This window comes from Palaemon carinicauda, chromosome 17, assembly GCF_036898095.1.
Source record: "Palaemon carinicauda isolate YSFRI2023 chromosome 17, ASM3689809v2, whole genome shotgun sequence".
Classification (NCBI taxonomy): Eukaryota; Metazoa; Arthropoda; class Malacostraca; order Decapoda; family Palaemonidae; genus Palaemon; species Palaemon carinicauda.
The window spans coordinates 44,514,610-44,534,544 of NC_090741.1; the positions used below are offsets into that span (position 1 = coordinate 44,514,610).

Below are 19,935 nucleotides of genomic sequence, written 5' to 3' on the forward strand. Positions count from 1 at the left end.
AGAAAGCTGAACGGCTGAATCCGGCAGCACGGGTGCATGCGTAGCTGCACTGGATCCAACATCATGCCGCTGCTGGTCAGTCTGAGAGCTGGCAACAACAAAAGCGGAGTGGTGGTGCGTGGTGGGGACTGCCGTGGGTTGCGGAGACTGCCGCATTGCGTCAAAACACGGCAGCTTGACTGCACCTTCCCACTGCTGATGCGGTAGCTCACGCATGTCAACGGAGGGTGCCGCACGTCGGCTAACGTCAACATGCGTCTGGCAGGGTCGACTGCGCATCGGTGGTGGAGCTCTCACAGCCGGAGTGTGGGAGCAGGCAGCCGCAGTGTCAGCTGAGCGCACAACCGTGGCAGGTTGTAGGTTAACGGGTGCAGCGTCAACCTTCTCAGCACGATACTCCTGCATGAAGGAAGCTAGCTGAGTCTGCATAGACTGCAGCAAAGACCACTTAGGGTCTACAGCGGATGGTGCAGCAACAGACGGAGTGATTGCCTGCTGGGGAACCACTCTACCTCTCTTGGGAGGTGTGCAGTCTTCGGAAGACTGCGGCGAGTCCGAACTGACCCAGTGGCTACACCTGGGCCGTTGGACTCGCTCGGAAGGGACCTTGCGCTTGAGAGGTCGTGAGACCTTGGTCCAGCGTTTCTGACGAGAAACTTCTTCCGCAGACGAGGAATGAATGGGCTCACTCGTCTGTTTGTGGGTGGGACGATCTCTGCAAGATACGTCCTCAACCACTGAGGGTACATCTGTACGCTGATCAAGGCCTGTCGAACCCTTTGGTCCTTCGACATTGCTTCTCCCCTGGGCTTGGGAGCTTGCAAGAGGTCCCGGACTGGGAGGACGACTGGCACGAACAGACGCACCCTCATGCGTAACACTGACACTTTTCACTGCACTTGCACTAACTACACTTCCCACTGCACTTTTCTCCTTCAACTCTTTGACGTCGGCCAAGAGTTGATTGCGGTCATTCGCTAATGACTCAACTCTATCACCAAGAGCCTGAATGGCACGCATCATATCCGCCATCGAGGGTTGATGAGAGCTAGTAGAAGGGTCGGGTGTAACCACTACAGGGGAAGGAATAGGTTGAGGGGCATGGGGAGAGGAAAAATCAAAAGAGCGAGACGAACTCCTCCTGATCCTATCCTTCTCTAGCCTACGTGCATTCTTAAGGAATTCTTGAAAATCGAATTCCGAAAGCCCAGCGCATTCCTCACATCGATCTTCCAATTGACAGGCTTTACCCCTACAATTGGAACAAACGGTGTGAGGATCTATAGAGGCCTTCGGAAGACGCCTAGAACAGTCCCTAGCGCTACACTGCCTGTACTTGGGGACTTGAGTAGGGTCAGACATCTTGAATTAGTCAAAGGGGGAAATCCAAAATCTATCCAAGTCGTCAACAAATAATCCAAAATCTAATCAATGAAAGTGATAAAGAATTGATGATAACTTCTGTACAGCGAAAGCTAATAACTAGAGAGAATACATCACCAAAAAGCGTGAAAATCAACTCCAGAAACAACAGCGTATCAAGTAGGTCTTGCCGGTGGCACGACAGAGAGAAAATTGGTTCTTTGTTGACAAGAAGTACCTGAGTACCTACTCGACAGATGGCGCTGTTGTTGTACACCCCCACCTGTATAGCGATCGCTGGCGTATCCCGCCCGTAGGTTTTTTCTGTCGGGCAGCAGAGCTGCAGCTACATGATCACCGGGTAAGATTAATATTGAAAATAACACCCTAATTTCATGTGGTGACCTATTGGAAATGTCCCAGCCTGGTGTTCGAGTGCTGCTCAAGCTCATTAATTCATTTATCTCACCATCCTTATGAGCAAAGGATTGGGGGGTTTGGAGGTGTCCATAGGTCAACCTGCTGAGTCATCAGCAACCATTGTCTGGCCCTCCCTGATCCTTGCTTGGATAGAGAGGGGGCTTAGTCACTGATCATATGTATATATGGTTAGTCTCTAGGGCATTGTCCCTTTTGTTAGGGCAATATCACTGTCTCTTGCCTCTGACATTCATGAATAGCCTTTAAGCCTTTAAGAGTTAGACATGCTGATGACCCACATAGACTATTCGAAATTAGTGTGAATCATGCAATAGGAGGAAGAGCGTTCAGTTATGCTGCATTGAGACTCTTCAACGACCTTCCACTCGATGTCAAGAATAGCAAAAATGTGGCAGCTTTCAAGAAAAACCTGAAGACTTATCTTTTTAGAAAGTGTTATAATAGTGACCTGAAAACTATTAAGCCTGAATACAAATGCTAGCAAAATAACTGATAAGATACAAAGCAAAATATTAAGTGGAAAGAAATTATTTTTCACACACCAAGGCCCGCCTGAACAGACTTTTAGTGTCTGACGGAGGGCGAGAAATAAACCCGTAAAGTAAAGTAAGTAAGGTACATAATCTGAAGTCAACACATGAAATGTGAAGAGAGTGGACCATTGATTCCATCTGCTGTTGTGGCCTCCCACTTCTGGTGATCCATTTTTCATAAACCTTTAGACTTTGAAGTTAAAGGTATTTAAGCTAGCTTATAGAGTAGAACCTCAGTATTGTAACGTCTCAAAGTTCAAGCAGATCGGTTCACTACCAAAAAATTAGAGAGAAAAACGCCCGTTCTAGAACAAGTATTCGGTACTTGACCAGTGCGACTGAAAGCCCACCAAGCCGTTCGCTATCAGCTTACACGTTGGCCGTTGTTTCAGATGAACGTAAACATACGCTCTGCCTTATTTTTCAAGTTACACTGCTCTATCTTTGTTTTGTACCTTTTTTTTTTTTTTTATTCATTAGCACTCAAACATGGGTCCAAAGAAGCCTAAAAGAGAAAGTGGTTTAGTATAAACAAAAATAACACGAATAACTATTAGGCTGAAAAGGGAAATACTGTAACATCCAAACACAAAAACGTTATGCGCGTTTCAGATCTTTCTCTTGAATACTCTATGGCTAAGTTGACAATATCGACAATTTAAAAGAACAAAGAGCGCTAATGTTGGAGTGACTACTTTGATGAAGAAAAGGCCTTAGATACTTGAAGTGTAGAAATTATTACTGTACTTATTTTTATAAAGAAGAAACAGTTACAAGGTGATAGCATTAGCAAGGCATTTATTTGTGGAAAGGTGCTAAAAATCTATGCTAAGTGGGAGGAAGTTCTAGTTTTTGTTGAGAAAACTCATCCTGATACCATAATAACCAATAGGGGTGTAAACTTTTTCAATGATAATGTTAGGTCTCATTACCGTAAGATTCTGCAAAAAAAGGCAAAGGTAACAAACACTGGATCAGTTTTTAATTAAAGAAAAACCAAAATCAAAGCGATAGAAAAGGGAAAAAACTCCAAACATCAGTTACCAGATATTTTTATGGAAGGTGATTCCCCTTTACGGCAATAACGCCTCCCTTCCTCCCCAAGCCACCATTCACTTACGCTGTTGTATGGCAACCAAAAAAGGTAAATTTTCTAATGTTAAAATGACTTCTAATGTTTTCATTTTTATTGAGAGTTTGTGTGTGTTATTGTAAAAGAGCACAGAGACTCTCGTTTCTTTAGGACTCCGGACGTGAATGAAGCGGCAAGCTCGTTGGATCCATCGCGGACGGCCTTGTCCATGCAGGACATAATGAGTAAGGAAACATCCCTATCGGCAGATGAGATTTTCCTACTCAGGGCTCCCAAACACCAGTCCAGGAAGTTAAAAACTTCAAACGCCCTAAAGATGCCTTTAAGAAGGTGGTCCAGGTCCGAGGATGACCAACTAATCTTCGAGCGTCTCATGGCAAGGCGGCGGGGAGAGTCTACAAGACTTGAGAAGTCGCCCTGGGCAGAGGCAGGAACTCCCAAGCCGAGAACTTCTCCCGTGGCATACCAGACGCTCGATCTAGACGAGAGTTTAGATGGGGGGAAGGCAAAGGCCGTCTTCCCTAAACTCCTCTTGGTTTCCAACCAATCGCCTAACAGCCGTAAAGCTCTCTTGGATGAGCGAGAGAGAACGAGTTTCGTAAAGGGTGGCATGGCAGCAGGAACGCCTAAAACAAACTCAGACTGCGGCGAACGTGGAGCCACAGAGATAAAGTGTTCAGGGAACAACTCTTTAAAAACAAGCATGACTTTTCTAAAGTCCATAGATGGTGGAACTGCTTTAGGCTCATCTAAATCTGAAGGCTGATCCTCAGGCTGTGGTTCAGCAACGTCCTCATCTGACAGTTCCTCATCTGATAACTGATGAGAAAACGGCAAAGGGGTAGGCAACGTTTGACTCGCAGCGTCCGGCCGCACTGGTGCATACGTGACGGAGCAGGACGCAGCGTCCTGAAACTGCTGAACAGTCTGGGAACTGTCAACAACAACAGGTGCGCGCGCACAGCGTCCACCCGAGACTGTTTAGACCGTCTGGGTTGTGCAGTCAACACCATATTGGGTTGAAAGGAAAATTCCAAAAAACGATCTAAGTCATCAACAAATAATCCGATTCAAAAAAGAGTTCAAGGGTTTATTTTGAAGAAAAACACCTGTACTGCGAAAGCTCAAACCAAATTAAAGTACTTCACCAAATATGATGGGAAAACTCCAGGTTCTACAGCGAGTAAAAGTACGTCTTGTCGTCAACGTCGACAGAGAAGAATTGAAGGTTTTGTTTACATCCGAGAGTGGTATCTGGCCAACAGTTGGTGCTGGTGGGCACACCCGCAACCTGCATAGCGATCGCTCGCGAGTTTTTTAAGTATGTTGTCTGTCGAGCCGCAGAGTTGCAGCTATTATATATTCACCGGTTAAGTTAAATATTTAAAACTACATAACTGCATCAATTTTTTTATGCTAAAAGCAAATCAACTGGGGCTTGGAATGCATTAATCACTTCAATATTTGTAATGGGAAACAATGATTCGGTATTCGAATCAATCAGTATTCGATCCTCTTTTTCGAACGAATTATGGTCGAATACTGTGGTATTACTGCATCACCTTATATCAAATTGCAACAGATCAGTTAGGACATATCGCACCCATACATTTCACACAATGATTTACGGCACCTTTGATCAGGTTAGGTGGTAGGCTTCACGGGCATAAAGAAACGATGACAACATAGGCTATAGCACCACAGGTAAGGTTTGGTCAAGAAGGAAAGTTTGAATTAATATGCATCCCCCACAGTATTTCAACAGTCTAATTTTACCCTGTTTTTCTTCCAATAAATCCGTGAATTTATTTATAAAGTAAATTTTTGGCAAGGAAACCAGTGAAATGGATAGCTTCCTAATGGTTCTAAGTAACTTGAGGTCTCATTTCCTATTTCAATTTAACCCTTTTACCCCCAAAGGACGTACTGGTACGTTTCACAAAAGCCATCCCTTTACCCCCATGGACGTACCGGTACGTCCTTGCAAAAAAATGCTATAATTTTTTTTTTTTCATATTTTTTATAATTTTTTGAGAAAATCAGGCATTTTCCAAGATAATGAGACCAACCTGACCTCTCTATGACAAAAATTAAGGCTGTTAGAGCAATTCAAAAAAATATACTGCAAAATGTGCTGGGAAAAAAATAACCCCTGGGGGTTAAGGGTTGGAAATTTCCAAATAGCCTGGGGGTAAAAGGGTTAAAATCACTAAAATTCCCAGAGGCAATTCTTAGAAGCGCAGCCGATACAGGTAAACAGAAAAGAACGCCTCACAACTGGAAACAAGGGGATACAACAACCGCAAGAAAAATTTGGAAATTTTAAACGGCTGTAAATGTTAAAACCATAATTACATCACATCATAATAATTTAAGAACTAAGACCAGTGTTAGCAACTGGCGGAACCACTGGATCTCAATTATTCAATGAAACTCCTCACATCTTTATCAAGAGGTGTGAACATTATTTCTTATTTGCCAAATTAAAAAATATACCATTCAACCTCTTCTTAGAAAGAATTTACAGTTACTAATTCAGCGATACTTCCACGAACTACGAATAGGATCACGTTGTCCTAGCTCACTTTAGGCCAGTGTAGGGGCCGAGTCCCGGTAAAATCCTAATAAGGTATACCTCCCTAACTACTCTTTAGCCCCAAAAATAAATGTCCTTTCGGAAGAAAACAGAAGTTTTGCAATATAATTTTTTTTTTTGATTGGAAAACGTTGCCCTGACCGGTGTAACGGTCTGAACGATCCCCAGGTCTCAGAATTCTCCTTGACATTGTATAATGGTTATTTTCTGCCATTAGCTCGCTTCGCTCGCATGAAAATAAAACATCAAGCTCGTATGTACTGGCAAGCGGTAATGTTGAGCTGCGCACGCTAACATTACAGGAAAATAAAACATCAACTTCGTATGCACTGGCAAACGGTAATGTTTGCGCATGCGCAGATTATCAAGGAGAATTCTGAGACCGGGGGATCGTTCAGACCATCACACCGGAACTATAATAAAACCAAAGTCCTGTGAAGAGGATATGGCATCCTAAGTTGGGTTAGGTAGTTAAATGAGTTACAGAAAAACTTATTGACAGTAATTGCGCACACTAAATGATAAAAGTTTTTATTCGTCCAAGAAAGTTGTCAATAATAGAGAAATATACCGAAATTTAAAAGCTTAGGTTCCTCTACCATGGCATGTCCTACAGTTCTCTAGTTTTGCAAAATTATTTTGAACAGGCACATGACCAATAGGTTGGGTAGGAATATATACCAGAAGGTTCATGCCGAAGGGCACCGCCCTATAGCTGAAGATAGATTTCGTTAGGGTCCATCAGACAAGAGGATGGACTTAAAGTTACATATTAGACGATGGTATTTAAAAATAAATATACTCTATGGATTCTCTTATGAAAATTATGAATCTAGAAGAACCAAATTATAACGTTAGTAAAGTTCAATGAGATTTGAAGTAAACTAACACGAAAATATTAGTCCGGAAGTTGAGACTACAAAACTCAAATTGCAAAAATCACGTTCCTCAACGAACATGTCTCTCACATTTTCGTCTTTAACCATTTGATTTAATACGAATCAATACTCAAAATAGACCTGTGTGTCTAATGAGCCTTTGAAAAGTCTAAACAAACACTTACGTGACTAATTCCTCAAACCATTCAAATACAAACAAACAAACAAACATTATAAAAACACCTTTGTCCCGCTGAAGTTGCTGTTTTTCGCGACCATTTGGGTTAGACAAAAACAAGAGAAATGTCCAAGAAAGTGAGGAACTTCTTTAAGATCTAAAAGGGGAGGAACTTTGGTAAGAAACTTTCTTAACAGTTAAGAAGTGAGGAACTTTATAAGAAACTTTCTTAGAACATAAGAAAGGAGGAACTTTGGTAAGGAACTTTAGGGCATAATAAGTGAGGAACCTTAGTAAGAAACTCTATTAAGCCTACGAAGGGAGGAAGATTAGTGAGAAACTTTCCTAAGCCCAAGAAGTGAGGAACCTTAGTAAGAAAATATTTTCTTAAGACATAAGAAGTGGGAAAGCTCATGACCCAAGGAGTGAGGAACCTCCTTCAGACCTAAGAAGTAGGGAACTTTCTTATGCAAAAAATAAGGAACTTTAAGGTATAACAATTGAGGAACTTTGGTAAGAAAATGTCTGAAGGCCTAAGATGGAAGGAACCTTAGTAAGAAACTTCCTTAAGATCTAAGAAGTGAGGAAGTTGAGTAAGAAACTTGCTTAGGCCCTAAGAAATTAGAAACTTTAGCGAGAAACTTTCTTAAGCCCTAAGAATTGAAGAACCTTTGTAAAAAAAAAAAAACTTTTTTAAGCCCTGGGAGAAGTCAGAAACCTTAGCAAGAAACTTTCTTAAGGTCTAAGAATTGAAGAACTTTAGTGTGGAACTCCTTAAAGCCTAAGAAGTGAGGAACTTTCTCAAAGAAAGTGATAAATTTCTTCAAGATGAAAGTGAAGAACTCTCTTGATCACATAATGATATATAAGATAAAAATAACCTGGAATTTTCTTGGAAGTTGTATAGACTTTCAAAAATGTAAACGGTTTTACTCGTAACTATTTCAATCTACTAATTTTGGGCACCAAATGGCCTTATATTGAACGGATCTCAATGTAGATTCATAATTCTGTTTAAATCCAAGAACAGATTTTAAGTTAATACATTTACACACACACACACATATATATATATATATATATATATATATATATATATATATATATATATATATATATATATATATATATATGTATATATATATATATATATATATATATATATACATATATAAATATATATAACCTCAGTATATTTTACATTAAAAACATTAATCTCTCTATTTTATCAGATAGCGAAAATATTTAAAAAATACCCTAATTAAATTCTTGAACTATGGTAACTTTCTTATCACATTTACATGTTTTGGCATTTTGAAATCCTATTTCTTTTTATGCAACATACACAGCATAACCTACATGTCAATCCCATCTCTTCACACACACACACACACACACACATATATATATATATATATATATATATATATATATATATATATATATATATATATATATATATATATATATATATATATATATATATAATATATATATAGTACAATTACATTTATTTCTATTTAAAAAGCCAGTATATCTTGAACTACATAAGAACTAATGTATTATTTTATTTTAATGTTATTTAATTTCTTTCTGATCACGTATATTCTATGCAACAAATTTCTGTATAGTTTTTTTAAGCTTTATGCATGATTGAGAGAGAGAGAGAGAGAGAGAGAGAGAGAGAGAGAGAGAGAGAGAGAGAGAGAGAGAGAGAGAGAGAGAGAGAGAGAGAGAGAGAGAGAGAGAGAGAGACCCTCCACTTGACGGACATTCTCCTTTTTAAAATAATTCATAATCCGAAAATTTGTTTAGTACACTTAGATTTTAAGCGATATTTAAATTAATATAACGAGAATTTAAATGAATAAATTAATTATCTATGAATGAAAAAGTAAATATAACATTCTAGCTTAAGATGCATAATTAAATATTGACCAAACTTTCTGCGAAGACAAATTTGGGGGAACAACTTTCAACTGCCTCTTTTATCGGAGTCTGCTGGGCGTATAGGTGATAAGAAAGATGGTTCTCCATAGGAAGTAACATACAATAATAAAAATAAGATATTGGGAGATATTCTAACCTTTGAACATATATGGTACAAAGTATATTCTATGCCGTACATGGAGAAAAAGATTTAACAAATCCAAATAAAGAAATAACATGAGATAAGAACATAAAAAAAATTGAGAGCTAGGGAGCCGATGCAAAGGTTCTGTCTTCATTATGAAGATTGAACAAATTAATCTTTCATTTTGTTAAATACAATTAATGTTAACATACATGCATACATGCATGCACACACACACACACACACACATATATATATATATATATATATATATATATATATATATATATATATATATATACATATATATATATATATATATATATATATATATACATATATATATATATATATATATATATATATATATATATATATATATATACATATATATATATATATATACATATATATATATATACATATATATATATACATATATATATATATACACACACACATATATATATATATATATATATATATATATATATATATATATATATATATATATAAACAGAGAGAGAGAGAGAGAGAGAGAGAGAGAGAGAGAGAGAGAGAGAGAGAGACGTAAAGGTTTCTTATTTTTGTTCTGAATATCACAGAAAGTGTAGCTATTTCACGAATAAGATTCCATACTAAAATGAGGACAAAGAAAATGATTCATAATTAATGTCATTAATCCATTAAAATTATAATATGAATAATCTAAACGTCTCAAACTTTATAATAAATAGAATTTAGTTCTAAGAAAAAAGACTCCAAATATTCTCACTTGATCGAAGAATGAAGTTATAGTGGCAGCAGTACAATAACCGTATTTAATAACGTTATAACATAACATGCGTGTTATAAACACACTTTATATGTTTTTTTTTAAACGTTATGTAATGCTAGAGAGAGATATAACACCCGTTATTCACTTATTACTTTCGTTCCTCTGTGAACACTGAGTAGTACACTAGTCCACCCAGACGTAGCTGGTCTAAATGGGACAAATAAAAATGACCTTCGCTGTGAGCCTGGTAACAAACACAAGTCTTCTGGTATTTTAAACAAGGTATAATAATAATAATAATAATAATAATAATAATAATAATAATAATAATAATAAGAAGAAGAAGAAGAATGGTAGTAATAATTAAAAAATAAAAAAAAATAATCTACATCCAGCTTAGGCCTACGGGTGGTACTAACTGGTAGGCCTACATGTACTAACATCCTTCTTCAATATACTCTCTATAAGACTTGATTGTCTTCTTCGGTAATTTAAACGATGAAATAAAACATCTTTTTTAAATTTTGAGTTTGATTATAGATATTTTCCTATCATGGTTTACATATTCGGGCTATAGTATATATTATAGCCCCGAGAGTTGCTTAATCAGCAATATTCCGTGAAAAGAAATCTGACGATTACTGAAAACTAATTCTGTTCTCTTTCTAATTAATGTGACATACTTACACGGATATCCAGTTCTACGAAGTCTAACATTGATATATTAGTCTACGCGAGTCGGCTAAAAAATAACGGCTAAATATCTACATAGGTGGTAGGTTGGCCAGGGCACAAGCCACCCTTTGAAATACCATCACTAGAAAGTTATGGGGTCCTTTGTCTGGCCAGACAGTACTACATTGGATCTTTCTCACTGGTTACGGTTCACTTCCCCTTTGGATACACATACACCGAATAGTCTGGCCTATTCTTTACAGATTCTCCTCTGTCCTCATATACCTGACAACACAGAGATTACCAATCAACTCTTCTTCATCTAAGGGGTTAACTACTGCACTGTAATTGTTCAGTGGCTACTTTCCTCTTGGTAAGGGTAGGAGAGACTCTTTAGCTATGGTAAGCAACTCTTTGGGGGAGAAGGACACTCAAAAATTAAACCATTGTTCTCTAGTCTTGGGTAGGGCCATAGCGTCTGTACTATGGTCTTCCACTGTCTTGGGTTAGAGTTCTCTTGCTTAAGGGTACACTCAGGCACACTATTCTATCTTATTTCTTTTCCTCTTGTTTTGTTAAAAGTTTTTTTTTTATAGTTTATATAAGAGATATTTATGTTACTGTTCTTAAAATATATTATTTTTCCTTGTTTCCTTTCCTCACTGGGCTATTTTCCCTGTTGGGGCCCCTGAGCTTAGAGCATCTTGCTTTTCCAACTAGGGTTGTAGCTTATCAAGTTATATATATATATATGTATATATATATATATATATATATATATATATATATATAGAGAGAGAGAGAGAGAGAGAGAGAGAGAGAGAGAGAGAGAGAGAGAGAGAGAGAGAGAGAGAGAGACTTTCTGTTTATTATATAAATAGGGGAGGATGGTTATAATTTAACACATTTTTAATTTTCTACCAAAGGAATTTCAAGAAATGAATATTCAAATTGAAATAAAAAGAATATGAAGAATTTTGAAAATAGAATCTGAAACAAATATGAGGCAAGAGTGTTATTTATTTCATTAAAATTTTGTATATAAAAAAATACATGATTTTTTCGACTGAAAATTATCAAGCAGTCCTTTGCAATTATGGAAGAAAAAAAAATATAGAATTTCTTCTGACTGACATTTGCCAACCATTACAGCAGTGTTCTAAAGATGGTAACATTAGACCTATGATTAATAAAAACGATCTAGACAAGTTTAGGAAACAAAGTTAAATTAAATCAAACACGACATTCACAGGACAGAGTTCGTCCACTATTCTAGTTTCATAATAAACAAACGATTATATAAAAAATACAGTATCAAATTATGAAGTGTTTGAAATACTGCTAGACTTATAAGGGAAGTGACGTAAAGGGAGTTTCATGAATGGCTCGTGGACTGTCCACAAAAAGTTTTGCGTACAGTGCGTCACAAATAGTATTAATCATAATTATTTCTTAGATAATTTATATCTTCAGGAGTCACGAATTAAGCCAAGAAATTATTATCAAAACCATTAAGATTTATACTAGTCTTCCTAATATTGTAGCCTAAACGTAGATATGGTAAAAAACAATGCAATTCTCCAATGAAGTATCATATATTTTGTAATGCATTTAATGTGTAAACACATGCACAATATATCTATATATATATATATATATATATATATATATATATATATATATATATATATATAAATATATATATATATATATATATATATATATATATATATATATATATATATATATATATATATATATATATATATTAATTTCTCTGGTTGGAAAAGCAGGATGCTATAGGCCCAGGGGCCCCAACAGGGAAAACAGCCCTGTGAGGAAAGGAATTAAGGAAAAACAAAATATTCTAGGAACAGCAACAACATTAGAATAAATATCTCCTATATAAACTATAAAAACTTTAACAAAACAAGAGGAAGAGAAATTAGAATAGTGTACCCAAGACAGTGGAAGACCATGGTACAGAGGCTATGGTACTAACCAAGACTAGAGAACAATGGTTTGAATTTGGAGTGTCCTCCTAGAAGAGCTGCTTACCACAGCTAAAGAGTCTCATCTACCCTTACCAAGAGGAAAGTGGCCGTTGAACAATTACAGTGCAGTAGTTAACCCCTTGGGTGAAGAAGTATTGTTTGGTAATTTCAGTGTTGTCAGGTGTATGAGGGCAGAGGTGAATCTGTAAAGAACAGGCCAGACAATTCGTTGTATGTGTAAGCAAAGGGAAAATAATCCGTAACCAGAGAAAGGGATTCAATGTAGTACCGTCTGGCCAGTCAAAGGACCCCATAACTCTCTCTCTCTCTCTCTCTCTCTCTCTCTCTCTCTCTCTCTCTCTCTCTCTCTCTCTCTCACACACACACACACACAATATATATATATATATATATATATATATATATATATATATATATACATATAGTATTACAGCATATATATTAACAACAACAATGACAACAATAACAACAAATGCAGCCGTTTCTGGTCCATTGCTACACAATGACCTTGAACATGTCCTTATTCATGTCTGGGGATTGGCCAATTTTCATCACTTCCATGGCCAACTAAGCATTGGTGATGGTGGGAAACTTTTGTCTGATCACACAGTAAACCAACCTAGTATGGTTGACGCTGACTAGTGCATTTACTGATCATGCCAATACACAAACAATTAACCCATTTACCAGGTGTGTGTGTATATATATATATATATATATATATATATATATATATATATATATGTATATATATATATATATACATATATATATATATATATATATATATATATATATATATATATATATATATTGGGGGGACAGTTATTTTTTATCTGATGCAATTCTAATTAAAGGTAACTGCCTTAGAGGGGTCAACATGTTTTCGAAACAAGTCATCCCACTTACGTAGTTTCTTCAGTTGCTCTGACGTGAGCAGTTTGTTAAAAAAAACTGTGATTTCCCGATTAATTCTACCTTAACCCTAATGAACTGTTTCACCAGATATCAAGGGATTACTCATCTTCAATATCAGCAGCCGTGAATAGTCGTACTAGTCCACTGTAGAACAAAGGCTTCAGAAATGTCCTTCCACCCCAGTCTGTTTATGGTACTTCTATGCCAGTCTACACCGGCAAAATTTTCGTTATTATATCTTCTCTTCCTTCTCCTGCTTCTTTTGCAATCTCCAGGGACCCATTCTGTTATCCTTAAATGTCCATTTATCATCTACCATTCTTATTATATGTCCTGTCCATGTCCATTTCTTTTTCTTACGTTTAAATAAATCCTCTTACTTTAGTTTGCTTTCGTATCCATGTTGCTCTTTTCCAATCTCTTAGTGTTATTATTATTATTATTATTATTATTATCATTATTATTATTATTATTATTATTATTATTAATACTTGCTAATCTACAACCCTAGTTGGAAAAGCAGTATGCTATAAGCCCAGGGGCCCCAACAGGGAAAATAGCCCGGCGAGGAAAGGAAACAAGAAGAATAAAATATTTTAAGAACGGCAACATCAAAATGAATATTTCCTAAATAAAATACAGTATGAAGACTTTAACAAAACAAGAGGAAGAGAAATAAGGTAAAATAGTGTTATTCCCATCATTATTCTTTAAAAAACTCATCGAGTTGTAATTTGCTTATGTTCTAGGACTTTTCCTTTTGGAGAAAGGGGCATTTTACTTTTCATAATCTCATTTTGTTTATTAAAAGCTCTTCCATCTCATGACATCTCTAAATTATCCGAATAATTACTACTATTCTTATGGTATTGAATATTATACTCATACATTTAGGCTACTACTATTTTCAAAGTAGTTATATTGATAGGCCTAGTCATAGTATTCATTAGAATAGATAGTAGGTTGGTCAGGGCACCAGCCGCCCGTTGAGATACTACCGCTAGAGATTTAACCCTGGATAGGTACGGTCCTCGGACACCCCTTTAAGGGTATACTCGGACGCGAACGACCCCGACGCCAAAAAAAATTCTTGAAAAATCAGTTTTTGCAGTAACCTCCTTTTTTCTTTTGCCAAAAAAAACTTCAATGAATGCTTAAAACAACTGTAAAGATAAATACTACTCATCTGCAGAAAAACTATTTATTATAAATATTTTAAAAAATTAAGTAGAAAAAAAAAAAGACCTGACATAAAAATTCATAAAAAAAAAGTTTATACATATATACACAAATCCTTTTAGGAATTGATTCTTGAATGTTTAGGACACATCTTGATGTATTTTGGATGAAGTCAGACCCATGGAGGTGAAGATCTGAAATGAGAAAAAAAGGGTAACTTTTTTTGGCCAAAAAAAATTGTCCAAATTTCATGAATTTTTTTGGGTACCCAAATGAAATAGGAAGTGGCTAATTTTTTTAGGGAATAAACATATGTTATCCTAAAATAGAAATATGTAAAAAAATCTTCATTATTTTGTAAATTACATTTATATCAGGGGCCATATCTAAAGGTAATTTTTTGAGTACTTGGAAATTTCGTAAAAAAATACATATATTTAATATATAATATGATATTTATGCAGGTAAAAATATACCAAAATATCACAAATTCTATAGGGAACAAGAATATATATAGATAGGGCAGCTTACGCTTCGGATATGTCCACAAAATGGCCGCCAACCACACTGACTCAGACTCCCTAATCTGCCACTTGAAATATAGGAAGGGTATGTCAATTTCAAGGTGTTATTTACTAATCTAATTATTATTGGATATGCATAAAAATTGTATGGTGGGTTGCTGGATAATTGTCGATTATTTTACGACTATAAAATTAAAATTCTGACCCAAAAAAAATTTTTTTGAAGGGAAATAAAATCGAAAAAAAAAAATGTAAAACAATATTTTAGCTAAAAAAATTTGATGATATTCAATCAAAAAAAAAGTAAACAAAATTTTCCGACAAATAAACATCTAGAGGAATCATTACTCTGTGATAGTTCCTTAGTACGTAGTAATTTTGAAAGAATTGGGAAAAAACGAAAAAATGGCAATCACCGGAAAATCGAACACATACCTATATATACGCCATATCTGGCTAAAAAAAAGATAGGCATGGGTAGCCAGATCATCTAGAAACACTTTCCAACACTATAAAAATATAAGTTTTGCGACACTACTTGCCAATTCCTTACGGTAACATGACTAAGCAAAAAAATGCAAAACAAATAAAAAGGGGCACTCGTGGAAAAATGGCCATTCTAATATACGGCATTTCAGAAAAAAAAAATTTCAGCCACGTGCTAGGCAAACCATCAAGGCATATTTTCCGACAAATAAACATATAAATGAAATATTACTCTGTGATAGTTCCTTAGTACGTAGTAATTTTGAAAGAAATGGGAAAAAACGAAAAAATGGCAATCACAGGAAAATCGAACACATACTTATATATACGCCATATCTGGCTAAAAAAAAAATAGGCATGGGTAGCCAGATCATCTAGAAACACTTTCCAACACTATAAAAATATAAGTTTTGCGACACTACTTGCCAATTCCTTACGGTAACATGACTAAGCAAAAAAATGCAAAACAAATAAAAAGGGGCACTCGCGGAAAAATGCCCAACATTCTAATATACGGCATCTCAGATAAAAAAAAAAGACATGCACGTGTTAGCCCAACCATCAAGGCACACTTTCTAACACATAAACATGAAAAAAAAATCAATAATATACGGCAATTCCTTACTACGTAGTAAATTTTTACAAATATTGAAAAAAAAACAGAAATTGGCAACCGCATTTAAACACCCAATATACCAATAACTACGTCGTATCTGACATAAACAAAATCACGCATGGGTAGCCAGATCATCTAGACACACTTTCCAACATTAAAAAAGCAAAAGTTTTACGACACTATTTCGCAATATCTTACGGAAAAATAACTTGGCAAAAAAATAAAAAAAAATTAAAAAGGGACACTCGCGGTAAAATGCCCGACATTCTAATATACGACATCTCAGATAAAAAAAAAAGACATGCACGTGTTAGCCCAACCATCAAGGCACACTTTCTAACACATAAACATGAAAAAAAAATGAATAATATACGGCAATTCCTTACTACGTAGTAATTTTTACAAATATTGAAAAAAAAACAGAAATTGGTAACCGCAGTTAAATACCCAATATACCAATAACTACGTCGTATCTGACAAAAACAAAGTCATGCATGGGTAGCCAGATCATCTAGACACACTTTCCAACACTAAACAAGCAAAAGTTTTACGACACTATTTGGCAATATCTTACGGAAAAATGACTTGGCAAAAAAATGAAAAAAAAATGAAATAGGGGCACTCGCGGTAAAATGGTCCTCGTGGTGATGAACGACATTTTAACTAAAAAAAAAAACATGCACATGGTAGCCAAACAATCCACCAAGACTTTCCACAACTGATAACCTATACAAGTTGCACCATTCTACGACAATTTCATAATACGTAATAACTTTGATAATTATGCAAACTACCTCAGAAGGGTAAACTCGGACGCGAACGACCCCGACGCGTCTCAGAAATCGGGGAAGGAGTACAGCTACAGCAATGCACATCTGGACACTACTAGAGCGTGTAGGGGAGACACCTCCTGCAGGTCGATCACCCACAAATTCAGTCACAGGGGTGAGTCACGTGAGAAAAACCTGTTTTTTTTTGACGCTCGGGGTCGCAAACGACCCACCGTACCTATCCAGGGTTAATGGGTCCTTTGACTGGCCTGACGGTACACCATTGGACCCTTCTCTCTGGTTACGGCTCATTTTGTCTTTGCCTACACATACACCAAATAGTCTGCCCAATTCTTTCCATATTCTCCTCTGTCCTCATGCACCTGACAACACTGAGATTACCAAACAATTTTTCTTCCCCCAAGGGGTTAACTACTGCACTGTAATTGTTCAGTGGCTACTTTTCTCTTGGTAAGAGTAGAAGATACTCTTTAGCTATGGTAAGCAGTTCTTTAAAAAGGAGGACACTCCAAAATCAAACCATTGTTCTCTAGTCTTGGGTAGTGCCATAGCCTCTGTACCATGGCCTTGTACTGTCCTGGCTTAGAGTTCTCTTGCTTGAGGGTACATTCTGGCACACTATTCTGCCTTACTTCTCTTCCTCTTATTTCGTTAAAGTTTTTTATAGTTTATATAAGAAATATTTATTTCAGTGTTGTTACTGTTCTTAAAATATTTTATTTTAATTGATATTCTCTTATTTCCTTGTTTCCTTTCCTCACTGGGCTATTTTCCCTGTTGAAGCCCCTAGGCTTAAAGTATCCGGCTTTTCTAGCAAGGGTTGTAGCTTAGCAAGTAATAATAATAATAATAATAATAATAATAATAATAATATTTACTTACAATTATAGTCTTAATTTCGGAGTACACAACAACAACAACAATAATAATAATAATAATAATAATAATGATAATAATAATAATAATAACATCACCTTAGCAGCAGTCACCATCTCTATCATTATCATGACTCTAGTTAGTTTAGTTTCAAGCAAACCTTATCTAGAGGTCTACATAAGCATACGTTTTGTTTTACCGGAGTTCTAGGCTCTAGCTTCCGCCGGAATGTGTCTCAATGCAGAGTTGCCATTTTGGCCTTTTTTAGGACAATAAACCTCAAATTTAGCCTTTTAGAAATTGGTTGGCCTTTAATAATATCCTGAAAAATGTGGGCCTTAAATACAATACTATATTTTGGCCTTTTTTCTAATATTGGATTGGCCTTTTTAAAGCTGGAGTTGATTAAAAGGGATACTTTTCTCATTTCGAAAACATGGCAACCCTAGTCACTGACTCTCACTTGCTATAAGCGTCAGAAACCGATGTTCTGTTTTTTTGTTTTTGTTTTTTTCTGGTCGAAGTTTGCGATAACAAACTTGGGATTGCGACATGTTTTAAGATTAGCGATATCACACCGGGTTTGGACGGGATGTGGAGGACAAAATGGGTAATGACTAAGCTAACGGGGCCCGAGCCTACTTGTTAGCCAGAAGACCGGATTTTCATTATCATTATTATTATTATTATCATTATTATCATTATTTCAATTGTTATTATTATTATTATTATTATTATTATTATTATTACTGTTTATTATTATTATTATTATTATTATTATTAGCTAAGCTAGAACACTAGTTGGAAAAGCAAAAGGCTATAAGCCCAAGGGCTCCAAGAGGGAAAAATAGCCCAGTGAGGAAATGAAATAAGGAAATAAATAAACTAGATAAGTAATAAACAATTAAATTAATATATTCTAAAAACAGTAACAACATTAAATTAGATTTTTCATATACGAACAATAAAATCTTAAAAAAAGCAAGAGGAAGAGAAATGAAGATAGAATAGTGTGCCCGAGTGTACCTCAAGCAAGAGAACTCTACCCAAGACAGTGGAAGACCGTGGTACAGAGGCTATGGCACTACCCAAGAGTACACTTTAACGTTTGGTAATTGTAATAACAAACAAGTTATTGAAATTATAACAAATAAAACAGCTGAAGTTTAAACACAAACGAAAATTATGAAATATAACAAAACAACTGCATGAAATAAAATGTAAAAATAGAAGCAAACGTAATTATTATTATTATTATTATTATTATTATTATTATTAATAATAGCCAAGCTACAACCCTAGTTAGAAAAGCAAGATGCTATAAGCTCAAAGGCTCCAATAGGGAAAAATAGCCCAGTGAGGAAAGGAAATAAAGAAATAAATGAATGATGAGAATAAATTAACAATAAATCATTCTAAAAACAGTGACAACGTCATAACAGATATGTCCTATATAAACTATTAACAACGTCAAAAATAGATAAGTCATATATAAACTATAAAAAGACTCATGTCAGCCTGGTCAACATAAAAATATTTGCTCCAACTTTGAACTTTTGAAGTTTTACTGATTCAACTATCCGATTAGGAAGATCATTCCACAACTTGGTAACAGCTGGAATAAAACTTCTAGAATACTGTGTAGTATTGAGCCTCATGATGGAGAAGGCCAGGCTATTAGAATTAACTGCCTGTCTAGTAATACCAAAAAAAGAAAGTAAATAAAGAAGGTTTAAAATATAGAAAAAATAAATTTATATGAATTTTTGGGTAAGTTTACGGTATTTTCAAAAAAGATTTTTTTTAGCAGAAAAAAAGTGAACGATATTTAAAGCTAAAAATTTGAATATTTCTAAAACTCATTGATCGTTTTTCCCACATTAAAAACTTAAAAACAATTTTCAGATAATCTAGAAATCATT

The 19,935-nt window shown here is 35.6% G+C and overlaps 1 protein-coding gene across 3 annotated transcripts in view; it reads right to left on the reverse strand.

Moving 5' to 3' along the window:
- LOC137656715 (TBCC domain-containing protein 1-like) overlaps positions 1-19,935 on the reverse strand; it is a 137,511-nt gene that overhangs the window by 89,427 nt on the left and 28,149 nt on the right. Inside the window, exon 1 of one of the 3 annotated variants that reach the window (XM_068390947.1) lies at positions 7,147-7,262. The exons of 1 other annotated variant lie outside the window; for it this stretch is intronic. In XM_068390947.1, the coding sequence (XP_068247048.1) occupies positions 7,147-7,182 (36 nt within the window). In that variant the 5' untranslated portion in view covers positions 7,183-7,262. Of the gene's footprint in view, positions 1-7,088; positions 7,263-19,935 lie in introns of those variants that run through there. One more of the 3 variants, XM_068390949.1, reaches the window with a different exon arrangement.